Here is a 27,763-nt window from a genome sequence, read left to right as displayed (position 1 = left end):
GTGGACAGCGGCTTCCCCGGGAGAAGGGCGCACTGAGTGGACGGCGGCGTCCCCGGGAGAAGGGCGCAGGCGCACTGAGTGGACAGGGCATGAGGAGCCCTCTGAGGTGCCAGGAATGCACCGGACGTGACCTGGGCAGTAAGGACATGGCTTCCGCATAGGAAACAGTCACACCAGAACTGTATGCTGTGGTGCACACATGTTACCCCTGAGGGGAAAATGTTAAATGCAATGCCAGGAAGAACAAGATTTTAAAAGCTGTATCCAGAATTTGTATCTTAACTAAATCCGACAAAATACCTAAAGTAGGAGGAAGAGGCAGAAATGCCAACTCTGCTTCCTCTTAGTGGTGCGATTATAGGCGATTTTTTTTTCTTGTTTTTCAAATAGTTTCCAAACTTTTATAATAAGTAAATTATTTTTACAGTTGAAATAATAAATGTGCTTAGTTAAACCTGAGCATGGGCTGGGCGTGGTGGCTCACACCTGTAATCCTAGCACTTCGGGAGGCTAAGGTGGGCGGATCACCTGAGGTCAGAAGTTCAAGACCATCCTGGCCAACATGGTGAAACCCTATCTCTACTAAAAAGACAAAAACTAGCTGGGCGTGGTGGTGCACACCTGTAATCCCAGCTACTCAGGAGGCTGAGGCAGGAGGATCGCTTGAACCCAAAAGGCAGAGGTTGCAGGGAGCCGAGATCGTGCCCATTACACTCCAGCCTGGGCAACAGAGCGAGACTCTGTCTCAAAAAAATAAAAACCCAAAAATCCTGTTGTGACGCGTCCCCAGTCCCATTCACATGCCAGTTGGGGGCAGAAGAGCCACTGCCAGCCTCGGGTCCCACGCCTCTGCTGCGCCGGCAGGACACAGAGCTCACCGTCTTCCCTGAGGGCGCGTCCCACTCGCCCCTGCGCACCACGCCAAAGGAGCCATCGCCCAGCTTCTCCAGGAGGCGCAGGTCCTTCTCCCCAATGAGGCAGGTGAGGCTCTGCAGGGGCCCCTCCCCTGCTGGGCCCCCAGGGGCAGGCGAGGTCTTCCGGAAGGTGCTCTGAGAGTGATGAGGGGGGAACTCAGCCTCCAGTCGCTTTCCACTGAACACCTGTTTGAGGGCAGCCGGGGGCCAGATGGAATCCAACACCCCAGGATCACTCAGTCCCACCCTCCTGGGTCCACCTGGTGATGCCTGGCTCAGCTTCCAGATAAGTCCTGGCTTTGCCAAACTGCCAGTGGGGCAGCCTGGCTGGAGGGCTGCACTCCGTCCAGGCACACCCCAAATACAGAACTCAAAGCCTGACGCTGGCCTCAAGGTGGGTGCCAGAAAAAGACCAACAGGCATCAGCCTGTGGCTGCAGTGGCCCCACACCCAGCTGTGCGGACAGGGAGAGTCCAGGGCCCTCCCAGCACTGCCCACCCAAGGTCTGAGTCTCCTCCCAGTCCTGCCCCACCCTCCCTTCCTGCACCGGCCGCCCAGCAGACTCCAGCCCTAACTCATGTAGATGGTGCAGGAGCCGCAGGGGCCTCCACAAACACCTCCTTGTCCATTTTTAGCCCTGGCCCCTTCTCTGGCCTGACCATTTGGTGCTGTCTGTCTCCACCCTCACTAGGGAGTCGGCTGCCCTTCATCCTGCCCAGGGGAGAGGATAATTTTAGTCTGAGGTTGAACCGTGAGTATGTGTGTGGTTCAGATGAAGCTAGTCCTTAACTGGGGAGGGGCCTGGGAAGACAGCTGGGTTTCTGGAGGGGCGACTAGAGCGGAGGGCTGAGACAGAAGGAAGAGTGGAGGAGACTCTGAGGCCAGACTGGACAGGGAGGGGGCCAAAGGTCAAGGGACAGAAGAAAGGAGGCCATGAGGGTCAAAGCTGGCCACATCGGTCTGACTTGGCAGCCTCCACCGAGGCACCCACAGCCTAGGCTCCAGGCTGCAGATTCTTGCCAGTTTGGGTCTCACATCCCTAAAGCTGGTGGAGTCTTATCCATTCGGGCTAGGGTGCCTCAAATCTGAGGGCCTCTTCTGGCCTCTGTGCTTCCTCACAGTAACTAGAATTCCTTATGTTTGCAAGCAACGTTCAGGTTACAAGACCCTTTACAGTCATTATCTCTGGTGCCTCCCACAGCCCTGGGAGATGAGCTTGGCAGTGGGCCCGGCATCACTTCACTGAAGACACGACGAAAGATGACAATCGGGAGCCCACTGACTGCCCAGGGACCTATCAAGAGCCAGTGGCAGATCCAAGACCCCTAAATCTCAGCACCCCTAAATCTCGGCACCCCTAAATCTCGGCAAACCACGCCACTCTCTTCTCCGGCCTCCACCAGCCTGACACTACTCATCCTTCCCTAAAACCCGGGCCAAGGACCAGGACCGGGTGTTCCCAGAAAAAGCCACAGGATCCCAAGAGACAGCCCCTTTGCCGGATTGCAGCCAGGAAAATCTCTGCTGCCCAATCCCACTCCAGCTGTTGGGCCCTGCCCACCCCCCACCCCAGCCCTGAGGCCAGAGTGGGGAGGAAAGGCCACGGCTGGCTCACTTCCTCTCTCATTGTCTTCCAGACAATGGGCAGAGTTCCACTGAGTCAGACCAGGGACTCACTACACCACAGACCCAAATTAGGACAAGGTGTGGGGAGAGGTGGGGACAGGCTGTGGGGAAGGAAGCTGTCAGCAGGGACAGATGACCAGAGAAACACAGAGATTACAGAGGGTCGGGGAGGAGGGAAGCCAAGTGAAGATGTTCTGGGTCCAGACAGGTCCACCGCCCCACGCTGGACACTGGCCCCATCGCTCAGACACAGCAGGGCTAAGTTAAGGCACACACTTGTCAGTGAGCTCCTGTTCCAGGCGCTGAGAGGGGCTGTGAAGGCCTCACCACACACAGGCTGCCTGCGTGTCCATATCTGGCGGAGACAGACACTTAGCCCGGCAGCTCTACAAGTGCCCTGCCCGATAAGACCCTGGATGCAGGGGTTCTGTACAAAGTGCCGGCGGAATGGCGAGATTCGACCTGCTGGGGAGTTGGGGAAGGTTCCCAGGACTGGAAGCAGTAGGGGGCATTCGAGGCTGCCACCCTTCCACCTCCTCACCCACCTTACTCATCCACGACTTGCGTTTGCACAAGGCCTTCCTCCTCTTCACAGCCTCCCACAGCCGCCGCTGGCCTGCAGGGAGGGTGGGGAACACAGCGCTGTGAAGGCAGCTCAAACCCGAGAGAGGCTGCTGCCTATGGTCCCCTCGCGGGCGAGTCTGCCACTGGACACCACTCAGCACAATGATACCAATGAAATCAACCCCAACTAACCGGGAGCTTCAACTGACCAGACGGTCTCTGCACTCCACTTCCCGGCACTGGCTCTCAAACTGGGTGAAGGTGTTTAACCAAAAACTTGAAGTGGTGGGCTTCTCCCAGTTCTCAGGAAAAAATCAAGGTAATGAACAGAATTTTCTCAATGTTGAGGTTTTCTTCCCTCCATAAAATTTTGTTATGCTACTGGCATCAGACACCAACTATCCAGGCCAAAAGTAGCATAAGTCAGTGTCTAACTCAGCACATGACTACCTATTAAGCTATTTTAACTTGAATGCCCTAATACGTTTCTAACGTTCTATGAAGAACATCACGACTTTTAGATGCCACAACCCCCACTTTTAGGAAGAATACGAAGGGTTGAGCTCAAATCAGAGCAAACCTGTTTGTGCACGTGTGTGCGTCTGTGCATGTGCGTGTGTGTGCGTGCATGTGTTTGTGCATGTGTGCATGCGTGTGCATGCTTGTGCGTGCGTGTGCATGCATGCGTGTGTGCATGCTTGTGCGTGCGTGTGCATGCATGCGTGTGTGCATGCTTGTGTGTGTATGCATGTGTGCGTGTGCATGTGTGCGAGTGTGCATGCATATATGTGCGTGCGTGCATCTGTGTCCTGTGCGCACGTGCACATGTGTACGTGTTTGTGCATGTGTGTGCGTGTGCATGCTTGTGTGTGTGCATGTGTGCATGCTTGTGTGTGTGTGCATGTGTGCGTGTGTGCATGCTTATGTGTGTGTGCGCATGTATGTGCACGTGCGTATATGCATGTGCGTATGAAACAGAAAGAGCGCGCTAGCGGGAATCAGCAAACCATCTGAGAGTTACCGTTCTCCCTACGGATCTCTGGACGTGGACCCCCCACCACCCCGTGTTCAGAATGATGAGAACAGACTCAATTTGATGCTTATGAAGGAGAGGCGATCAAGGACATACTCTCTATGTAAGAACAAACAGAACGGGGCATGGAGTGACTCCTGTGTAGCCGGCTTTCGGAAGGCCTCACTCTCCTCAAACTCTAATTCACCTTTACAACTGCCAACTGTTCTCATCACACATCAACACCTACTGATGTCCTTCCTGCGCCGCCTCAGGCTCTGGGACAGACACAGTCCTCAGCCCGCGCCGCCTCAGGCTCTGCGACAGACACAGTCCTCAGCCCGCGCCGCCTCAGGGCCCTGGGACAGACACAGTCCTCAGCCCGCGCCGCCTCAGGGCCCTGGGACAGACACAGTCCTCAGCCCGCGCCGCCTCAGGGCCCTGGGACAGACACAGTCCTCAGCCCGCGCCGCCTCAGGGCCCTGGGACAGACACAGTCCTCAGCCCGCGCCGCCTCAGGGCCCTGGGACAGACACAGTCCTCAGCCCGCGCCGCCTCAGGCTCTGGGACAGACACAGTCCTCAGCCCGCGCCGCCTCAGGCTCTGGGACAGAGTTCTCAGCTGCCACCCATGCAGTCAGTGGTCCTGAGGACAGAGGATGTAAACGGTCAGGGGTAAGACAAGTCAAGTCAGCATCCCACCTACCAGGCCGGCCCATGCCAATCTTCTCCAGGTCCTCATTCTTGACGTACTCAAAGTGGGACAGGCGGGTGACATTGAGGTCATCTCGGAGCCGCAGGAAGTACTGTTGCAGCTGCACCTCGGACAGCAGCTCCAGCAGCCAGCCTGTGCCCTCCTCCGGCTGCATGCTGCCGCCTCCCAGCCTCTGTGGGGAGGGAAGAGTGGCTCAGGGACAAGGGTCGTGGCGGGGGACAACAGGGGGCCTGCCCGAGTGACCTGGGCTCACCTTCATCCCACTACACTGCCACCTGGAAGGGCTCACACCACCTTCTAACTCCCAACAGGAGCTACTGAGAGCCTCCTGGACCCACGTACCCCATTCCTGCCAGCCACAGGGCACAGCGAGGGCGGCAGAGACACAGCCCCGGCCTGCAGTCAGGAGAAATCTGTGATCCGTGGCTGAACGACCCAGATCACCCGTCTGTGCTCACGTTCCTCCCCCGCTCTAAGTCTCCAGGGGTCAAAAGCCCTTGAAAACCTTTTAAAAACTAACAATGGTCTCTCTGGGAACATCGAGGTGTTCTTACCCCTAACGTGTGATAAAAGTATCTGCAGGGTGCAGTGTGCCCTGAGACCCACCTATGGGCTCCTCAGATGTGACGGAGAAAACTCTCAGGGCCAGACGAGCTCTGAGCTAAGCTCCTCCCAATGCCTGACCACCCAGCCTCTCCTAACAATCCAAAGACCACTCCATGGGCCACCACCCAAGTGCCCACAGGGCCACGGCAAGCAGAAGACAAGAGGGAGGGGTGGGGCCTGGAGCGGGCTTGCGGACACCCCTGTCAACAGGGAACTCAGATCCCACCAATGGTTGTCACAAGAGACTGTGACCCAGTGTTGTCAAAGCTTTCCATTTCTTCAAGAAATAAAAGAAATCTGAAGTTACGTGTGAAATCTCACCATTAAAGTTTGTTTGGAAAAGATAATATCTGCACATGGTAAATATTCAGAAGGCACACAGACCCACGAATCTCATTCCCCCCACAACTGCACGGCCACCAGCTTCCCAGGAGCTGCCAGTGACGTCTTCTGCGGACCCTTCAGACTCTGTCGTCCCTACACAGATATCCACGCATTAACCATACCATTCTGTTCCCTGATTTCACTTAATACTCGTCTTTCTCCTGACTTTTTAACAATGCTGAATAGTTCAAATCTGAAATGCAAGCACACGCACACAACGTGCCAGCCAAAGCACACTGCAGGCCGCAATCAGCCAATGGGCAGGTGAGTGACCACTAACCTACACTCTCCTGGGCCCAGATAAAGCAGCTGGTGGAAACTTCAAAGCTAAGCAAGCGATCCACTGCACAGCAAACCCACCCCTGTCTGAGGAAGATCTGTCACCGCACAGCAAACCCACCCGTCTGAGGAAGCTCTGTCACCGTACAGCAAACCCACCCCTGACTGAGGAAGGTCGTTCAGAGCCGAGGGCGTGGCCAGGCTAGCCCCTGACCCATGCTCAATCCCCAAAGAGGCAAACAGGCAAGAGAAAAAAGGCCAGCTGCCCGGCTGGGGACCAAGCCATCCCCCTCCCCAACTCAGCGGTGGCCTCCTCCCCAGCTCCCATCACAGTGAGCAGCACTCGGAGAAGCAGGCACACACAGCCCGGGCCCAGCGTGAGCCTCCTGCCCCCACAGTTCCCAGTGGCCCTGCCAACACAGTGCCAGTTCCGACTTTCTCAGGCAGCTCAGGGAAGTACAAAGAGTAACAAAGGGGAATGAGAAACGCTCAGTTCAAGTCCTGGCTCTTCCCTCATGGCGACTGGGCCAGGCAGCTGGGCCGGCCGGGTGGTTTCCGAACTTAAAGCCGTAACCCTTTACTGGATGGTTCTCACGAGGGCTGCGCAGACCCCTACGGGACACTTTTGATTGTCATGACATTTGAGGGTGGTTGGGGGACAAGAACCTGAGCTGGCCTGCAATGCATAGGACATTCTCGCACTGTCCCAAATCCCACACAACTCAATTCATGAAGGTGTTTATGATCATGAAAATCTAGAATCTAATCCCACTTTATGTATAAACAAGAAAGTACTTTTACCGTTTTTTTTTTTTTTTTTTTTGAGACACGACCTCACTCTGTCACTCAGGCTGGAGTACAATGATGCCATCTTGGCTCACTGCAAACTGTGCCTCCGGGGTTCAGGCAATTCTCTCGCCTCAGTCTCCCGAGAAGCTGGGATTACAGGCACCTGCCACCTCACCCGGCTAATTTGTGTATTTTTAGTAGAGACAGGGTTCCTTCATGTTTGCCAGGCTGGTCTTGAACTCCCGACTTCAAGTGATCCACCTGCCTTGGCCTCCCAAAGTGGTGGGATTACCGGTGTGAGCCACCGCTCCTGGCCTTACGGTTTTAATACAAAATGAATTTTCCTGGAATGAAACTACTGCGTAAACTTAAGGGAAAATGGACTTTGCTTTATTCAGAACATAGCAGAAGTCCACTATTTGCAAAAATGTCAGTGAAGGCAACCCTCTCTCATTATTTCAAAACTCGTCTCTTGGTCAGCACTTGCAGATGCTGCCTTCACGGTGTTTCTGCCTGAGGTCTCAGGAGCGGACTCCTCATTACATTGTCTAGATTACTAATGTATTAAGATACATAAAATATGTTATAATTAGCTTCTTCTTATGTCTCTTTACACTACAGTTCCCACTGTATTGTTTCACTGTACGCAGGTTAACAGGTTAACATAACAGGTTACATATTTCTATTCATTTTATTTAAGACGAGTAACAATTAAAATAACATCTAGGCTGAGCGCGGTGGCTCACACTTGTAATCCTGGCACTTAGAGAGGCTGAGGCAGGCAGATCACCTGAGTTCAAAATCAGCCCGACCAACACGGAGAAACCCAGTTTCTACTAAAAACACAAAACTAGCCAGGTGTGGTGGCGCGTGCCTGTAATCCCAGCTACTCGGGAGGTCGAGGCAGGAGAATCACTTGAACCTGGGAGGCAGGGGCTGTGGTGAGCCAAGACTGTGCCATTGCACTCCAGCCTGGACAACAAGAGCAAAACTCCATCTCAAACTAAACTAAACTAAATTAATATCCAACACTTCAACCGCACTTACTATATACGAGAAACAGTTCTAAGTATTAAGCTGTATTAATTAATTTATCCTCAACAGAATCATCTGTTTACAAAAAAAGGGACGTGGGGTTTAAGAGGACCAGGTGCCGGTGCTTTCCAGAAGCCAGTCCAGAGGTGCACTGGGAGGCACTGGCCTGGGCAGCAGCCCCCTCCGCCCGGCCACGGCCCGGCCAATGCTGCCCTGTCCCTGGGGCAAAGTGACCCCATCCCCTCCAGGGCTCAGCCTCAGGATGGGGGATCCCAGTCTCCCGCAGGGCAGGCAGTCTCCAGGCCCCCTCTTCTTCCTCCCACCACCAACTCCCAAGGATCCAGGCCCCTCCTCCAGGCTCCTGAAAACAGCTCAAAGCCATGCCCTGGGTGGTCAGGGCTGGAGGAGACCCAGAGGCCCCTCCCCTGAAGCTCTTCAGAAAGCACAGCCCGGCCTGTTCCCTCTCCCTGAACCACCAGCTGACACACGTCTGCTCAGCCGTGCACTCCCCTCCGCGCTCCCGGACCAGGACCAGCGCCGCTCTGCACCGGGGATGCGTGTGGGAGGACGGGAAGGAACTCCGGCATCCCAGAGGGAAGCAGTCAGGGTCTCAGTCCAGGGTGACTCTGCAGGGGTCCGCCTCCCCTCTAAGTCCCCCCCAGCCCAAGGTTCTTCGCACAGCACAGGGCATGGCTGCAGCTCATCTGGAGTTCAAACACTCTCCAATTCTGCACGGGCCTGGCCCCCAGCACCTCGCAGAGTCTGCACACCTGTGTCCGTCATTACTCCGTGGCTGGCGTGCAAACACACAGGCCAACCAGAATGAACGCAGCAGCCACAGGGGAGGCCACTTGGCCCGGACCCCCTGCCGAGCCCTCACTGGCGGGGTCCCTCAGCCGCTCCCAGTCCTGCTGTCTGCCTCTCAGTCAACTGCTGGTGTGAGGAGCCCCAACAGTCCCCAGCAGTCCAACCCCTGCACCCCACTCACTGTGTACAGCCGTCGCCGCAGTCTGGCCAGGAGAGGGAAGGAGAGCTCCAGGCCAGGGAACCGACGTGCCGCCGGCATCTCCACGGAGCAGGACCCCCAGAACAGTCACTGGGGATCCGGCCCAGGAAGCGGGTGAGCAGGGGCCTCAGCTATGAGCTTCACACTCCGCCCAGGAGCCCCCCAAATCCCACACCAGGGGTGGGAAATGCGGAAGAACGGGCTGGGCCCCTGTGCTCTGCTGCAAGCCCGGCTGGGTTTCCACAGCTGGCCAGTCTGGCAGGGAGCGGAGGAGCTTTCCTCACGCCGGCTGCAGCCGGGATCCTCTGTCCTGTTTCTGTCTTCCCTCCAGGGCAGTGGTAACAGTCCAGCCCTACTCCCCAGCTTCCCCACCCGACTGCCTGCCTGCCCTCCCTCCTGCCTCCCTCCCTCCCTCCCTCCCCCCCCAGCTGAGCAGCTCTGACACTGGCCGAAAAAGGACCTTTCTGAATCACTGCCAAGAGGGCAGCAGGAATGGGGGGGACTCTTCCTCCCAGCCACCCGCGCTGGCCCCCCTGCCTCCCCATACACAAGGCTCCTGTCTCTGGCTTCTACCCCAGCCCTCACAGTCGCAGACAACTCCTGGGACTTTGGGGGGGTTGGGGCTATGTGACTCAAACAGCTTGTACAAAGCAGGGTTGTGGACCCCCACACGGGCTTGTGTGGGGATGTGGGGACTAGCACAGCCTGAGTGGGAGGCTTGGGCCCCAGAGGCTCTGCTGGGCCCTGCAGATGAGTCTTTAGAGACCCTCCCCCACCCCCCAGTCCCAGCCTTGGCTGGGTGTCTCCTGGCTCAGACCCTAATGTGGCCCTGTTACCCTGGTGCCCGACGGAAATAGGAGGCCGGCAGCCTGCCAGAGTGGGGCAGCCCGGCCAAGAGCAAGGGTAGGGTGGGGTGAGGATCCCCACCCCCTCCCCCAGGGTTGCCTTGTCTGCCGCCCAAACACCCAGGGTGCCTCCTACCCAGACCAGGTGGCCAAGCTCCCAAACCCCCTCAAAACAAACAAACATGCCCTGAGACTCCTGATAGGATGCCCCCACCCCAAAGCTGTAGGATGTCTCCTGTGTAACACCCCGGACACAGACCACAGCCTCAGAGTAAGGGGCTAGAGACGCTCCATCAAGCCCCTGTGGGGCCCCCATGTCTCCAGAACTGACAAATACTGTCCCTGGCCCTCCTCGAAGGGTGCCAGCTGCTCTTACACCCCCCTCGCCACGGCCCCCAGACGCACCTGACAGCTGCAGGAAGCCCTCTCCAGCTCCCCAGGCATCCCCCTCCCTGCTGAGCCATGCCTAGGGAGCCCTGTTTCTTGCACACTGCTCTCTTGTCCCTGTCCAGCTGGCCACCAGCTCAAGAAGCCCCAGCTGGCTGGAGGGGTGGGCAGCTGAGGAACAGGGCTTTGGGGATCAGCATCCCAGGCTCCCTTCCCAGGGCCTCTCCCAGCACTTGGCCTCCCTAATGATGCCGAAAGGGACAGCCATTTCCTGGTCTAACTCCAGGAGGCAGGGAGGAGGACACCCCCAGCTTCAGTCCCTCTTCCTCATCCCGCTGCCATCCACCCCACAAAGCTTGTGGAGATGGCAGGTGTGCACTGAGTGGGGGCTGAGGTCAGATGGACAAGGTCAGGCCTATGATACACTGGAGCTGACTTTTTCCCAAACCTTGGCTGACTATGCCCTTGCATCAGAGAAGCACCAAACACACCTGGAAGGAGACCCAGGGACTGGGGACCAGGGACTGGGGAAGAATTTAAGCAGCGTTATTCCCTCTACTTCAAAATGAGTCTGCTGGATCAGAATGGCTAAACACTGTAGCTGTCCCCAGAAATATGTGCCTCAAAGTGACCAGAACGCCATGCCTGACCCTCCCTTCCTTGGATGCCCCGTAAGAACAAGACCTGTAACTGGACCAGTAATCCAGATGCGGGAAGAAGCAAAGTATGTGGGGTCATACTTTGACTGTCCCCCCTCCCCCTTTTTGAGAGTCTTGCTCTGTCGCCCAGGCTGGAGTGCAGTGGCGCCATCCTGGGTTCAAGTGATTGACCTGCCTCAGCCTCCCCAGTAGCTGGGATTACAGGCACCTGCCACCACGCCCAGTTAATTTTTTTTTTTTCCGCCGTGTTGGCCAGGCTGGTCTCGAACTCCTGATCTCAGCGTCCTGGACTCAGGTGATCTGCCCGCCTCGGCCTCGCAAAGTGCTGGGATGACAGGCGTGAGCCACCGCGCCCGGCCTGGCCCCCTTTCTCCTCGCCCAGGAAAATGCCCGACCTTAAGCCCCAACGCTCCTGCCGAGGCCCCCTTTCTCCTGTGGGCTGCTGCCCTCCGCCGGCCGCGGGAGGAAGCGCCTTCTCTCCAAAGGGGAGGGAAGCTGCCTCGTCCATCAATAGTGACCGTGTTTTCAGAAGCAACCAAGCACATCCGGCTTGACATTCATATTCAAAAGGCCGGTAAACGGGAACGTCCAGGACGTACAGACTCCGTTCCTAACGGGCTGAACCCCAGTCCCAGCAGTGCTTCCTGGACTCCCTCGGGGCATAGAAGAAAGCCCAACGGGCAGCTTTTTGGGGTCCCAGGGGACCCGTGCACACGGAGACAGATGCCAGCATCACTGTCGCCCCGCCACACCCACACCCACACTCCGCCCTGTGTGCCCTGGCCCGGGAGCGGACACCCCCACTCCCGAGGCTGCCGCAGAGGCAGGGCCGGGCCGGCTCACAGCAGACCGAGGGGTCTGCGCCCAGGTATCGGGCTGCCCTCTGGCCTTCCCATTACCTGCGGTCCCTCCTCGCCCCCCGCCAGGCGCTGGTAAGCAGCTCTCTCCCCCATGGAGCCCGAACCCCGGTGACTGCGGTCAGGGAGAGCAGCAGTGCCCGCAGCCCCCGCCCCGCAGCGCCCCGCAGCGCCCCGCAGCGTCACTGCCCTGCGTCCTGGGGGGCCGGGCTTCGAGCATCCTCCAGAAGGAGCGCAGGGCCGCTACCGCGTCTCAGCCCGGGGGAGGCCCCAGCCTGTGGCCCCCGCCCCCCACAGCCTCATCCGCCACCGGGTGGTCGCCCCTCCTCCGCGGGCCTGCGGCCATTCCCCCCGCAGCCCGTCCCAGCTCCGTCCCTCCTCTCCGCGGCGCTGCCCCCCCTCTCCGTGGACCAGCTGTGCCAGCCCCGGGCTGACCCCACCGAACTGGGGCTCTGCCTCCGCCGGCCGCGGAACCGGCTCCACTCCACCCTCGGCCGCCTCCAGGGCCCCGGAGCCACCGACTGCGGCCCTGGGGATTCACGAGTCTCCGGTATTCACAAGGGGCCATCTCAGAAGCCCACGGCAGAGGCCTCCGTCCGACTCCACCTGAGACTCTCCCCCTAGACATGCCGGGGCCTGCAGCCCACCCGCCCCCAGCCTGCCGGCGCCCACCTGCCCCGCGGCTCGGCCCCGCGCTCCGCCCGCTCCGCGCCTCCCAGCGCCGCCTCCGCGCAGGCCACGCCCCGCCCCGCCCCGCCCCGCCCCCGCGGCCGAGCCAGCGCACCCCCCCCCCCGCAACGCGCCCCCCCCACGCCCCCTCCCACAGCGCGCCCCCCCCCCCTCCCGCGCCCCTCCCGCAACGCTCTGCGCTGGGCCGGCCGAGGACCGCGCTGCCTCCCTGACTTCAGAGCAGGGACACGAGGGCCCGGACTCCCGCTGAAAAGCCGCCCCAACACGGGCCCACGCGGGGGTGCCGCGCCCAGCCCTGGCACGAGGCCATCGCCGGCACAGGAAGTCCCAGGGCAGAAGCTCTTCCTCTCCCCTGGGGCCCAAGGCATCACTTCTCATTCCGGTGGCATCTGAAGCAGCCACTGACTCGTTAGTACCGGGTATTTAGGGCTGAGCTCAGGGCACCTCCCTGGGTTGGGGCAGAGGAGAGACTGATGCAGTCAAGGCTGGGCCAGACCCTGGAAGGCCACTAGGTGAGGCTCCCCCAGGGCCCCGTCTCCTCACACAGGCCCTTCCCCAGCCCGAGCACAGCAGGGTAGGTGGATGACTCTGCCGGCGAGGCCCCGGACGCCTGGTTCTATGCTGTACAGAAGCTCCTCGGCATCTGCCTGCAGCTACAGGCACACACTAGTCTTGGGAGTAGCAGCAAGACCCCAAAGCCGGGAGGTTGTAGAAGGCAAGGCAGAAAATACCAGGCCGCTCCCTTCTTGCCCTGGCTGGATAAAGGATCTGATCCAAACCACTGCCCTTTCCCGCTTTCTCCCTGCCTCACCTCCCCCGACATCTCTTGCGTCCTAGTACCATCCTATTGTAAGACATCCACAGGCTCCAAACTACCTCTAGGATGTCGAGAATCCCCCCCCGCCCCCTGTACACTCCCCTGCTCTTCACTTGTCCCTTTACATCTCCACTCTGCAGAGCTAACGGAAACAAGAGGCTGGAAACCAGCCCAGCTCCGCTGTCCATTCCCCTCTCCAGCCTCTCCAACTGCATGCGAAGTGACAAATCCACACCACGGCGCAGACATGACAGGCAATTTCCGGCCAAGAGGATTTTTCCAAAACAATCTACCGTATTCTCAGGAATAGAGGCCAACCCTACCTCCCAGCTGGCCCTCTCTCACCTCCACCTCCCTCTTCTCCAGGCCCTGAAGGAAAAAAGAACACTGAAGAGGAGACGGGGGCTTACAGCTCCTCCGCAGGCCAGAGGATTATCTTGCTGCCACATGTCAGCCCCACCAAGTTTAGTCAGCCTTAACTCACCCCTCTGTGCGCAGAGCCCAAGCTTCTGGCCCGAGGCCAGGCTGGGTGCCCTCAGAACCTCATCCCAGAGGGAGCTGCACCAGGCAACCCCGCACCTTCAGGTCAGCTGGGCCTGACATCACACTGGTCTGGGGAGGAGGCTGGCCAGGGCCCAAAGAAGAAAAGGGAGTGATTCAGACACACACCGTGACTGTCCATACTCTCTCCATCTCCAGAACACGGAGGCCCACTCCCTCCCAGGGAGCCTGGCAGCTGCGGTCCTGAGGGCAGGCAAGGCTGTGTCTGCTGGCGGTGCTAGGCCCATGGTCCAGCCCTGAAGCCTCTTCTCCCCCACGTGTTTTTTGTTTGTTTGTTTGAGATGGGGTCTCACTCTGCCCCCAGACTGGAGTGCAGTGGTGTGTGATCTTGGTTCACTGCAACCTCTGCCTCCCAAGCTCAAGCAATCCTCCTGCCCTCCATCTCCTGAGTAGCTGGGATTACAGGCGTGCACTATGACACCCGGCTAATTTCTGTAGTTTTTGTAGCGATGAGGTTTCATCATGTTGCCCAGGTTGGTCTCAAACTCCTGGGCTCAAGCATTCTGCCAGCCTTGGTCTCTCAAAGTGCTGGGATTACAGGCACGAGCCACCGCGCCTTCCCGCCCCACCCCCTGCTTCTTAACTGCTGGGATTTCCTAAGACTTTTGAACTCATGTTTCCTTATATTCTCCACCGATGCTCTGCTTCCTGGGGCCACCTCCGCCTCCAGGGGCTCCTGTTACCACCATGTGCTGCCTCCATTCCTGAGTTCCTGTGGCTCCAGACCCACATTTCCAGACACTTACAGGGCAGCTCCGCCAGGAGGCTGCACAGGCGCCACACACTGCACGTCCAAACTGGGCTCCGCATCAGCCCTTCAACTCTGCTGCTGCGCTCCTGTATCCTGCTGAAGACATCGCAAGCCAACGCCAGCCACCCAAGGTAGAAACCACGCCCCACCACGGACCCCCAACCACGACTCCTCCTCCTTCCTCTACCTTCTCCACCAGGTCCACCAGTCAGGTGGCCTCAGAATTCCTCCCAACAGTAACAGTGAGATCCGGAGTCAGGCAGACGGGGGCTGAAACCCTCACTCCATCCTGTTCTAGTTGGGCAACTTTTGAGCAAATAACCTGTGAGCCTCGGTTTCCAGTGTCCACATCTGTAAAGTGGGGATAAACGCAATCTCCTTCGTACAACTGTCATGGAGAGTCAAGGAGATGATGAGTAGCACTCCCAGCACAGCACCTGGCTGCCTACTGTTACTGTGGTCTGGGCACAGACCTGCCGTCCTTCCCCAGCTGGCACGCAGGCCCTTCGCTAAGTCCTCAAGAGCCCAATCCCCTGCTGGCACACAGGCCCTCTGGGCTCCACTCCTCGCTGATTTCCCCACCTCTCTCTCTTAGCATTCCCTTCAAATGTCTCTATGTCCCAGCCAAGCCAAGTGTTTGCCCTTCCCTAGACACACTCTGGGGTTCTTGTTTTTTGTTTTTAAGAGACTGGGTCTTGTTCTGTTGCCCAGGCTGGAGTGCAGTGGTGTGACCATGGCTCATTTTAACTTTGAACTCCTTGGCTCAAGTGACCCTCCCACCTCAGCCTCCTGAGTAGCTGGGATGACAGGCACCAGGAACTATGTCCAGATGCCCTTTGATTTCAATGTCTCCGGCTGGGCCCGGTGGCTCACGCCTGTAATCCCAGCACTTTGGGAGGCTGAGGCCGGCGGATCACCTGAGGTCAGGAGTTCAAGACCAGCCTGACCAACATGGTGAAACCCTGTCTCTACCAAAAAATAAAAAAATTAGCTGAGCATGGTGGTGTGCACCTGTAATCCCAGCTACTCGGGAGGCTGAGGCAGGAGAATCGCTTAAACCCAGGAGGCGGAGGCTGCAGTGAGCCAAGATTGTGCCACTGCATTCCAGTCTGGGTGACAGAGAGACTCCGTCTCAATAAATAAATAAATAACAAAAACAATTTTAATGTCTGAGCTATTTTTTGTCTGTGACACTTCTATTCTTTGTCTACATGATAAACTCCCACAAACTCCTCAAGACCCAAGTCAATGCCATCTCCTCTGTAAATTCCCATTTTCTAGCCCCAAATGGTTCTCTCTGCTGTTTTGTTGGAGAGATGCTTGAAACATGAGTAGTAAAACTACACAATAATATATGTAAAAAATAGCCACAAGGAATTTTTTTTTTTTTTTTTTTTTTTTTTTTTTTTTTTTTTTTGAGAAAGACTCTTGTTCTGTTGCCCAGGCTGAGTGCAGGGGCACGATCTCGGCTCACTGCAACCTCCACCTCCTGAGTTCAAGCGATTCTCCTGCCTCAGCCTCCTAAGTAGCTGGGATTACAGGCACACACCACCACGCCCAGCTAATTTTTGTGTTTTTAGTAGAGACAGGGTTTCATCATGTTGGCCAGGATGGTCTCGATCTCTTGACCTCATGATCCACCCACCTCGGCCTCCCACAGTGCTGGGATTACAGGCGTGAGCCACCATGCCTGGCCAAGAATTTTAACAAGTTTAAATTATCCATCATGTTCCTATCCTTAAAGGGTCACTATTCCTATAACTCTTTGTATCAGCACATAATTGTGCTGAAGGAGCCCTTTGTATACCTCTGTCGTGGTTTGTCCATCGTAAGGGAACCATCTTTCCACATCTGTCGCCCCGAAGGGAGAACCTGGCAGGAGCCCTGGGTGTGTCTGTGTGAGAACACGGGAGAAAGGGGGCCGCTTCTTCCCCGTGAGCTGCTGCCAGGCTGCTTTCCAGTGGGTGCCAGCAACAAGCCTGGCTGCCCTCTCCCAGCCCTGGCTTTGCCTCCCGCATGATTTCTAATCCAGAGAAGCCAGTACCTTCCTGGGAAAAGGGCTGTCAATGCCGTCACAGCCACTCCGACCCCAGACGCACCCAGCGACTCAGTCTCCCAAAGCCATCTCAGAACCAGAGACAACTCAGGCAGCCCCTCAGGCAGAGGGAGAGCCTGACACTGGTCTTAAGGAAGGTGCCTTCTCACTGGACTGCGGAGCGGGTGCTGGGGCGCGGGCTGCCACACAGGGCGATGGGAAGGGGGCCTGGGTCTGTCAGGATCCCAGCTCACCGAGAGAGAGGAGGGGAACAGGCACGTGACAGGGTGGGAGGGCAGAGCGCCGAAGCAGAGGCAGACACACCAGACAGGGCCCTGCTATGCTTCGTCCCCTCCAACTCCAGTGCAAAAAGGAGTGTCACTTGAGAGAGGAGGGGAGAGGATCTGACTAAACAATGTGACCCAGTCCACACTGAACCTGAGGCTGCCAGACTTGGTGGGACTGACATGTGGAGACAAGATCACCCATCTGTCCCAGGTCTTGAAAGTGAAACTGTTTCATGCCTTGCCAGCTGCAGACCGGAGTGGCAACGCCGACACACAGAGACAGTACACTGAGGGCCCTAGTGTGCTCCCGCACCGTCACTCCCCAACACAGACAGCAGCAGCAGTGTGCAGCGGAGGACACATCGCTGCAGCTGTCTGGGTCTCACTCCCATGCACGCCACGCGTGCCCAGGTGCCAAGGCTGGGACACTGAGTGCTGCCTCTCGTTGTTTGTCCTCCCCATGCACCGTCATGGCACAAGGGCCCAGAGGGAAGGATGCAGTCTAGCTCCCAGCAGCTAGCCACTCCCAGAGATCTCTTCCAGGGCTGGGCAGAGGCTGCCCGGCTAGTCATCCTGCCTGCTGCCAGCTCAGGCCTCACCCCACCCCCAAGCCCTAAGCAACAGCCCAGAGCTGAAGGGACCTATTGTTGGCCCTGGAGGTGAAGTGTGGAAAGAAGGAGTGGAGAGTGGATGCCAGAGCTGGGAACTGAACATTCAGGCTACAAGATGCACTGCTCACCCGCTCAGGACCACGTCTACACCAAGACCCGGGAGCCGGAACATGTCATCTAGGGCAGGCCGGAGCACTGCTCCCCCGCTCAGGACCACGTCTACACCAAGACCCGGGAGCCGGGAACATATCATCTAGGGCAGGCCGGAGCACTGCTCATCCCCCCAGGACCATTTCTACACCAAGACCCAAGAGCTGGGAACATGTCATCTAGGGCAGGCCGGAGCACTGCTCATCCCCCCAGGACCATTTCTACACCAAGACCCAAGAGCTGGGAACATGTCATCTAGGGCAGGCCGGAGCACTGCTCATCCCCCCAGGACCATTTCTACACCAAGACCCGGGAGCCGGAACATGTCATCTAGGGCAGGCCGGAGCACTGCTCATCCCCCCAGGACCATTTCTACACCAAGACCCAAGAGCTGGGAACATGTCATCTAGGGCAGGCCGGAGCACTGCTCATCCCCCCAGGACCATTTCTACACCAAGACCCAGGAGCCGGAACATGTCATCTAGGGCAGGCCGGAGCACTGCTCATCCCCCCAGGACCATTTCTACACCAAGACCCAAGAGCTGGGAACATATCATCTAGGGCAGGCCGGAGCACTGCTCATCCCCCCAGGACCACGTCTACACCAAGACCCGGGAGCCGGAACATGTCATCTAGGGCAGGCCGGAGCACTGCTCATCCCCTCAGGACCATTTCTACACCAAGACCCGGGAGCCGGAACATGTCATCTAGGGCAGGCCGGAGCACTGCTCATCCCCCCAGGACCATTTCTACACCAAGACCCGGGAGCCGGAACATATCAGCTAGGGCAGGCCGGAGCACTGCTCACCCGCTCAGGACCACGTCTACACCAAGACCCAGGGGCCGGAACATGTCATCTAGGGCAGGCCGGAGCACTGCTCCCCCGCTCAGGACCACGTCTATACCAAGACCCAGGAGCCGGGAACATATCATCTAGGGCAGGCTGGAGCACTGCTCATCCCCCCAGGACCATTTCTACACCAAGACCCAGGGGCCGGAACATGTCATCTAGGGCAGGCTGGAGCACTGCTCATCCCCCCAGGACCATTTCTACACCAAGACCCGGGAGCCGGAACATGTCATCTAGGGCAGGCCGGAGCACTGCTCATCCCCCCAGGACCATTTCTACACCAAGACCCGGGAGCCGGGAACATGTCATCTAGGGCAGGCTGGAGCACTGCTCATCCCCCCAGGACCATTTCTACACCAAGACCCGGGGGCCGGGAACATGTCATCTAGGGCAGGCTGGAGCACTGCTCATCCCCCCAGGACCATTTCTACACCAAGACCCGGGGGCCGGGAACATGTCATCTAGGGCAGGCCGGAGGGCCCAGGAGAGCCTGGGAGCGAGAGAAATGTCTGAGGCTTCACATCCTACACCTTAAATCCCACTGGATCCTGCTCACCATTTGACCCTTGAAGAGCCTGGGACCCTCAAAGGGGAAGGGGCTTGCCTGGTCCAAGGCACTAGGAAGCTGTCATCGGGAATGGAGGCTCAGCATCCGGGGGAGGGCAAATGTTAGGGGAATGTGACTCTCTTCTGGCCATGGGGTCGGGGAAGAGCCCTGCCAAGGTCAGGGGACCAGAGAAGTGGCCCTGCCTCACCAGCAGACACAGTGTACAGGAGACAGAGAGAAACAAGAGTCCAACGTTGTTACATCCAGCTGCGGCTCCCAGGAAGTATAGCCGCTGAGGAGAGGGACCAGGGAAAACCTCTCCCCTCTCGCCTTCCTTAGACACCCGCCATGCACCCCACATGCCCACCTGATGCCAGCTTCTGGGGGAATATGAGGGAGCAGAAGTCAGAGCCTGGGTCCTCAGGAAGACACTCTGCACCAGCTCCACTAAGGCAGATTCTTCACTGGCTGACCGAAAACCCGCCTTACAACCCCAGATTATCCCCGTTTTACAAAGGCGGAAACAGGCTCTGAAGAGGCGGCCAGGAGCACCCAGAGAGTAAAAGGTAAAGCTAGAATTCAGCCCGTTCAGGACTGTACTGCTTGGTCCAAGGATGCGGCCCACGGAGGTCGCGGCGGACGTCTTCTAACCCACATCAGGCTCGCCGAGTAGATACCATGTCATTCCCTAACGCTGAGTGAATGCATGGATTCTGGGAGGAAGGCTAAAGAAGGGACAGGGGTTCCAGGGAAAAAACAGTAGATTCCACACAGTGTCAGTCCTTCCTAAAACCTCACCAGACCTACAATTAAAAAAGAATGTTTTGAAAGTCACCAGCCCCTAGGGAGCAGGGAGAATGGTAGAGGGAAAAACCACCACAAAACTTGGGAAGCTGGAAAGCAGACAGGCTAGTGGCAGTTGAGAGCTGACCAAGAAAATCACAAATCCCAGTGTGAGAGACGCTTAACCAATCCCACTGAATCCTCAAAAGCCCAGGAACCGGCAGCCCCAGAAGCCTCTGGAAGAAGCGGTGAGTGTCAGAAGGGCAATGCTAAAATACAGGGGATTACTGAAAAGCTATTTAAGAGTTAGTAAGGAGTTAGTAAGGACCAGGCACGATGGCTCACGCCTGGAATCCCAGCACTGTGGGAGGCCGAGGCGGGCAAATCACTTGAGGTCAGGAGTTCATGACCAGCCTGGCCAACATGGTGAAACCCCATCTCCACTAAAAATACAAAAGTTAGCTGGGCATGGTGGCAGGTGCCTGTAATCCCAGCTACTCGGGAGGCTGAGGCAGGAGAATTGCTTGAACCCGGGAGGCAGACATTGCAGCAAGCAGAGATTGCGCCACTGCACTCCAGCCTGGGCGACAGCCAGATTCTATCTCAAAAAAAAAAAAAGCACCTCTCGGCAAAGTAGGAATTAAGGGAGCTTTTGCAACCTGGTAAAGATCAGATATGAAAAATCTATAGCTAATACCACTTTTTTTGTTTTGTTTTGTTTTGTTTTGTTTTGTGAGACAGTTTCACTCTGTCACCCAGAGTGGAGTACGATGGTACAATCTAGGCTCACCGCAACCTCCACCTCCTGGGTTCAAGCGATTCTTGTGCCTTGGCCTCCCAAGTAGCTGGGATTACAGGCATGCACCACCACGGACCCAGCTAATTTTTGTATTTTGCATAGAGACAGGGTTTCACCACATTGCCCAGGCTCGTCTTGAACTCGTGACCTCAGGTGATCTGCCCACCTCGGCCTCCCAAAGTGCTGGGATTATAGGCCTGAGCCACTGCGCCTGGCCAGCTAACATCCCTTTTTTTTTTTTTTGAGACAGAGTCGGAGTGCAGTGGCGCAATCTCGGCTCACTGCAACCTCCACCTCCCAGGTTCAAGCAATTCTCCTGCCTCAGCCTCCCGAGTAGCTGGAACTACAGGCACCCACGACCACGCCCGGCTAATTTTTTGTATTTTTAGTGGAAACGGGGTTTCATCGTGTTAGCCAGGATGGTCTCGATCTCTTGACCTCGTGATCTGCACACCTCAGCCTCTGAAAGTATTGGGATTACAGGCGTGAGCCACCGCGCCTGGCCAGCCAGCACCACTCTGAATGGCGAGAGACTAAATGCATTCCCTGGAAGATCAGAAACAAGGTATATACTCTCCTATTCGACATCATGTTAGATGAGGCTGGGCTTGGTGGCCCACCCCCACAATCCCAGCATTTTGGGAGGCGGAGGCGGGCAGGTCACCTGAGGTCAGGCGTTCGAGACCAGCCTGGCCAACATGGTGAAACCCCATCTCTACCAAAGATACAAAAATTAGCCGGGTGTGATGGCGGGTGCCTGTAATCCCAGCTACTCAGGAGTCTGAGGCAGGAGAATCGCTTGAACCCTGGAGGCGTAGGTTGCAGTGAGCTAAGATCGTGCCACTGCACTCCAGCCTGGGCAACAAGCACAAAACTCCATCTCAAAACAACAACAACATTACACCAGAGGATCCAGCCAGTGTAATCAGGCAAGAAAAAGAAATAACAGGCATAAAGATCAGAAAGGAAGAAGTAAAACTGTTCATTAGCAGATGACATGGTGCTCTATGTAGAAACTCCAACGGAAGTTACAAAAAGCTTACTAGAACTAACAAGTCAATTTAGCAAGACAGCAGGATTCAAGCTCAAAATACAAAAATCAATGGTATTTACATATACTAGCAACAAACAACTGGAAAGTGAAGTTTAAACAACAGTACCATCTTATAATAGCATTACTGACAAGAGCCAAAAGGTGAAAGCCGCTTGGGCCAGGAGTTGGCAACCAGCCTGGGCAACATGGCAAAATCCCATCTCTACAGAAAATTCCCCCCAAAAAAAAAAAAAAAATAGCCAGGCATGGTGGTACACACCGTAGTCCCAGCTACCCAGGAGGCTGAGGTGGGAGGATCACCTGAGCCCAGGAAGCTGAGTCTGCAGTTAGCCATGATCACACTACTGCTCTCGGGCCTGGGAGACAGAGTGAGACCCTGTTGTAGAAAAAAAAAAAAAAAAAGGTGAAAGCAATCCAAGTGAATGGATAAACAAAAAGGGGTATATTCATACAACAGAATATGATTTACTCTTTAAAAAGAATAAAATTCTGACATATGCCGCCACATAAATGAACCTTGAATAGGCTACGCCGAAGTGAAATAAGCCAGTCACAAAAGAACAAACACTGTAAAATTATCCTTCTATGAGGCACCTAGAGGAGCCAAATTCTTAGAGTCAGAAGGCAGAACGTTGGTTCTCAGGGGCTGAGAGAAAAGGGAATGGGAAGTTACCATTTAATAGGTACAGTTTCAGTTTCACAAGATGAAAAAAGTCCTAGAGATGGAGACTGGGGATGGCTGTGCAACAGTATGATGTATTTACCACCATTTCAGATGGTTAAAATGGTAGTATATTATGTATATTTTACCAAAACTAAAAGTTTTTAAAAATAAAAAAAAATACTACCAAGAAAAACCAGTATCATTGGCAATAACATAAAAATAGGTACTATTTAAGGATATGTTCAATAAAAGATGGAAAAGACTGATATACCAAAAACTACAAAGCACTGCTGAGAAAACCTAGATAAATACAGAGATATACACTGTTCACCGGTCAGAAGGCTCCATACTGCTAACCTATCAGTTCTTCCCAAATTGATCATAATCCCAATCAAAATTCCAGCAGGCTGTTTTGTAGAAATTGACAAACTAATTCTAAAATGTATATGGAAGTACAAAGAACCCAGAATAGCTAAAGCAATTCTGAAAAGACAAAACCAAGTTTGAGATCTTAGCCTGATTTCAAGACTTACTATTGTTTATAAACCCACAGTAATCAAGATAGTGCAATACTGGGATAAAGACAGACAATTGATCAATGGAACAAAACAGAATCCAGAATTAGACACACATAAACAATTGATTTTTTTTTTTTTTTTTTTAAGACGGAGTCTCGCTCTGTCGCCCAGGCTGGAGTGCGGTGGTGCGATCTCCACTCACTGCAAGCTCCGCCTCCCAGGTTCACGCCATTCTCCTGCCTCAGCCTCCCGTGTGGCTGGGACTACAGTCGCCCGCCACCGCGCCCGGCTAATTTTTGTATTTTTAGTAGAGACGGGGTTTCACCGTGTTAGTCAGGATGGTCTCGATCTCCTGACCTCCTGATCCGCCCATCTCGGCCTCCCAAAGTGCTGGGATTACAGGCGTGAGCCACCGCGCCCGGCTGATTTTTTTATTTTTCTTTTTGAGACGGAGTCTCACACTGTTGCCCAGACTGGAGTGCAGTGGCGCAATCTCAGCTCACTGTAACTTCCGCCTCCCAGGTTCAAGCAATTCTCCCGCCTCAGCCTCCCAAAGAGCTGGGATTACAGGTGCCCGCCACCACGCCAGGCTAATTTTTTGTATTTTTTAGTAGAGATGGGGTTCCACTATGTTCACCAGATTGGCCTTGAACTCCTGACCTCGTGATCCGCCCGCCTCGGCCTCCCAAAGCACTGGGATTACAGGCCTGAGCCACTGTGCCCGGCCAACAATTGATTTTTGACAAAGATTCAAACGCAATTCAGTGAAGAGACACATCTTCTTAACAAATGGTGCTACTAGATCAGTTAGATCTCTACATGCAAAAAACTGGACATTAATTCACACCTTGTACCACATACAAAAATTAGCCCCAAATGAATCCTAGATCTCACTGTAAAACCCAAAACTATAAAATGTCTATAAGAAAACAGGGGAAAACTGTTGTGACTCTGGGTCAGACAAAGATTTCTTGGACATGACACCAAAAATGCAATCCACAAAGTAACAAATTAGTAAATTAATCAAAATTTAAAACTTCTCTTTCAGAACACACCACTTTGCATCACTGATCATGATAATTTTTTTAGAAGACATTGTTAAGAGAATCAAAATACAAGCCACAAGCTGGAAGAAAAGATTTGCAAATCACATACCTGATAAAAGGCTTATATCCAGACTATATCAAGAACTCTTCAGAACTCAACATGAAAAAAACCCACACAATTAAAAGCAGGCAAACAATCTGAACAGACACATCACCAAAGACATATATATGGCAAATGAGCACATCAGAAGATGCTCAGCAACATGAGTCATTAGGAAACACAAATGAAAATCATAATGAGATACCACCACAGACATGAGAATGTCTGAAATTAGACACTGACCATATGACGGTGTGGGCATATCAAAGACGTGGGCAAACCAGAACCCTCAGACACAGTGGGTGAGTATATAAAACGTACAACCACTTTGGAAAACAGTCTGGCAGTTTCTTAAAGGTTAAATGTATACCTACCACATGACCCAGCCATTCCAGTCCTAGGGATTTACCTAAGATAAATAAAAGCATACATCCATACAAAGACTAACAGAAGAGTTCAGAGCAGCTTTCTCTGAAAACCCATCAACAGGTCAATGGGTAAACAGACTGGCACACGTGTGCAATGAACTGTTGATATGTGCAACCATGTGAACCAATTCCAAAACACTTCTGTTGAATGAAAGACGGAATTCCGTTTACAGTAAATGCTGCAAACTCAGATACAGTGACAGAAAGTAGAGCAGCCTGTTACCTGGGGAGGAGACGCCAGCGGAGGGGGGATGGAGGGATTCCACAAGCAAACTTTTGGGGACTGGGGAATAAGGGGGATGTTCACTATCTTGACGGTGGGGGTGGTTTCACGGGTGTATACATAGGCTACAACTTATTAAATTGTATGTTTTAAATATGCTCAGTTTACCATATGTCACTATATCTCAATAAAGCTGTTACTTAAAACAAACAAAAAGAAACACTGCATCTTCTAGACAAAGCACAAGGTGGGGGCTAATCTCGGGCTCAGGGGCCAGAGGGAAGAGTCTGACCCTTCCTCCCCAACGTCTGCTGGGCTCCTGGGAGGTCGGCACCAGGCTCCAAAGGGCCTGAGGTTTCTTCACTCGGGACACTGCAGGGGAAGCCCTGGCCCACCGCACACACCAGGAAACTGAAACCTGAAGACACTATGTTGCCCAAGGAAGTTCCACAGCTTGTAAGCGATATAACCAGATCAAAAGCAATCTGTGTGATGCCAAGGCCTTTCTCCCATTCATCTGCCACAAGTTCAAAAACGTCGACCTGAAATAAGTAGGTGAAGATGTGTGTTGTGTGCACGTGTTTAAAACAGACAGTTCTCTCCACTGAAGCCAGACACTGAGAGCCACTCTGGCCATTCCAGAAGCGTCGGGCACCGTGGGCACAGCAGCTGAACTTCCGGTGCATGAGTGTTCGGGCGGCAGCGCGACAGGCATGGGATGAAGCTGACAGGCGAGTCTGAGTATGAGGAGTAGGCTAACCGGCTCCTCCAGCAGCTACCTCCAGCACCACTCCCTCTGCCCCCATAGGAGAGCAGCCAGTCTGGTTCCGGACAGGGGCCTGGGACCATCTGACTCAGAGCCACACCTCGGGCTGGGGCAGAGAGGGGTCCTAGCTAAGGCCCTGGGCAGGCAGCAGCCCTGTACCCATCCCCACCCAGGGGCAGGGGAAGCAAGAACCCGACAGTGCCAGGTAAGAGGGAACAGCTCTAGGAGAGTAAGGCCCACAAGCAGCCCTCCAGGCATGAGGCAGTCAACAAGAAGCCAAATACAGCCCCCACCCTTGGCCCCTACAAGCCCTACCTCTAGACTGGGCTGGGCTCCTGCCCTGACAGGTGCAGAGCCCACGATACCACAGCGGCCCATCTGCAAACCTCCCCACGGTGGGGCCACAGAGGCAGCCCAGAGTCCTCTGGTGCAGATGCACCCTCCTCTCCCGTCCCTCTCACGCTGGGCTCGTGAAGCCCCACCCAGAGACTCACCAGTTGCTCTCCCACCTTCTGCCCACTAATCATCCTTGGCTCTGGGCCCTCAGGGTAAATCAGCTGTGACAGGACGGCGTGGCAGGTGCGGGTCAGGCTCGTGCCGTGCCCAAGCCACTAGCTGTCACACTCACATCTCAGCTCACGTGACCAACAGGGTTACAAGATAAGGTTCTGTTAATCCCACGCTGCCCTCTTCCCTTCTGTGGAACGTGTTTTGAGGACTTGAGGCAACCTGTGCTGACTGCACCATGCAGAGCAAATACCATGGAGGCACCCTACTGCCATCGAGGGGCAGGTGGAGGGGTGACCGTCCTGTAGCTCCTCCCTGGGGCTCCCCCTCTCTTCCCTCTGCACAGACCTGGCAGCCACCCAGAAGTCCCGCGAGCTGCCTAGACTCTAAGAAGATGCCCCATCACTCCAACTACCATACACAGTACTGCGGGGGAGATGTCCTGCCTCGCAGCTGAAAAGTGCACTGCTTCCTCCCCCCAGGGATGAAAGGCCGAGAGAACGAGGGCAGCGTGGAGACCACCCTCTCGCCAGTGACCTGCAGCTTCTCGCTTCCAAGCACACCAACTCCAGCTAAGAGAACTGGGCTTCCTTACCTGCCGCCTTCCGCTGCCTCCCCGCAGACACAGCTTCAGCGATGCCCAGGCTGAGCGAGCAGAAGACGTTCCCGCGGGCCGGGCCTACCCTCAGGCAGTGGCTCGCAGAGCTCCCCGGTTCCCCGCACTCTTCTGTGCCCGACTCCCCACGCCCCTACATCCTGCGTTCCCTTCAGCTCCGGAGGCACCGTGGGGCCCGGGCGGCGGCCTGCCAGTCACCACCTCCTCCTCCGCCGGCGCCTCCGGGTCCTGAGCCCCTCGCCGGGTCCCTCCCCCTCCTGGGGCTCCTTTCCGTTCAGGTAGGTTTCCTGCACAGCCCGCACCACCTGCCCCTCCTGCACTCCGGGCAGCCAATTCGCCTCCTGCACCCCCAGGCGCCCCTCCCCCGCAGGCCCCCGGGGCCCCACCGGCCGGGCCCTCCCCACCAGCTCCGGGCGGCTTCGGCGCTCCGGGGCCGCCCCCAGGACCACCGCCTCCCGCCCCACGCTCTCCCACTGCCGCTCCCCCAGTTCGCCGGAACTTTCCGGCCCCTCCCCGCGCTCGCGGGGGCCTTCCCCGGCCTCGGGCGCCGGCTCGGGCTGCTGCAGCAGCCTCCGCGGGCTCCCCTCTCCGCGCTCCTGCACCCCGGCCCGGGCCTCGCCGCGCTCCTGCACTGCGGGGCTGCCTCCGCCCTTCTCCTGGTGCTGCCCGCGGGGCCCCAGCCCCTCCTCCTGCGCCACAGGCCAGCCCGCCGAGCCCGTCCACCGCGTAGGGCGCCCCCAGTCCGCGCCGTCCGGCGGCCCCCACACCACCCCCCGGCTGGGCTCGTGGCCGCGGCCGCCGCGCTCCTGCAGCCCCGGGCCCACCCCGCCCTCCTCCTGCACGGCCGGGCCCACCCCGCCCCGCTCCTCCACGCCGAGCTTCAGCCCGCGGAGCTGCTGCGGGCCCCAGCTGAGAACCCCGACGCGCTGCGGCTGCTGCTCCGGCAGCGCGGGGCTCAGCCCGCCGCGCTCCTCCTGCTCGCCCCGCCGGGGGCCCTCGACCGGCTCGGCCCAGCGCACTCGCTTGCCCCCCAGAGGCCGCGCGCTCCCGCCCCTCCAGATGGTGCTGCCCTCGGCGCCCGCTCACACCGCCGCCCGCCCGCCCCGGCCTCCCCGCCCGCCCCGGGCCGCCCCCGAGTTCCGCGCCCGCCTCCCCGCCCTCGCCTCCGGGCGTCAACGTCGGCCTGCCGGGCGCCCGCCCCGCGCCGGCCCCCGCAGGTGAGCGCCCGCCCGCCCGCCGTCCCTCCTGCCGCGCGCCCCGAGCCCGCCTGCGCCTGCGCCGCC

General features: G+C 56.5%; 1 protein-coding gene across 25 annotated transcripts in view; it reads right to left on the bottom strand.

Moving 5' to 3' along the window:
* Positions 1-26,598, bottom strand: part of TNK2 (tyrosine kinase non receptor 2) — a 46,604-nt gene extending 20,006 nt beyond the window's left edge. For 6 of the 25 annotated variants that reach the window (XM_038003135.2, XM_038003136.2, XM_038003144.2 and 3 more), the window contains exons 1-4: positions 8,912-9,014; positions 4,822-5,002; positions 3,086-3,156; positions 879-1,100 (exon numbers count right to left, since the gene is read on the bottom strand). In XM_038003135.2, coding sequence (XP_037859063.1) covers positions 879-1,100; positions 3,086-3,156; positions 4,822-5,002; positions 8,912-8,989 — 552 coding nt within the window. In that variant the 5' untranslated portion in view covers positions 8,990-9,014. Of the gene's footprint in view, positions 1-878; positions 1,101-3,085; positions 3,157-4,366; positions 4,498-4,821; positions 5,003-5,436; positions 8,867-8,911; positions 9,015-11,719; positions 11,877-12,349; positions 12,425-13,668; positions 14,215-26,459 lie in introns of those variants that run through there. The other 19 variants (XM_038003143.2, XM_038003154.2, XM_038003148.2 and 16 more) reach the window with 14 other exon arrangements.
* Between the last annotated feature and the right edge of the window lie 1,165 nt (positions 26,599-27,763).

The sequence above is a fragment of the Chlorocebus sabaeus genome, chromosome 15 (assembly GCF_047675955.1).
Source record: "Chlorocebus sabaeus isolate Y175 chromosome 15, mChlSab1.0.hap1, whole genome shotgun sequence".
NCBI classification, from domain to species: domain Eukaryota; kingdom Metazoa; phylum Chordata; class Mammalia; order Primates; family Cercopithecidae; genus Chlorocebus; species Chlorocebus sabaeus.
This window is presented reverse-complemented; position numbering and strand designations above follow the sequence as displayed.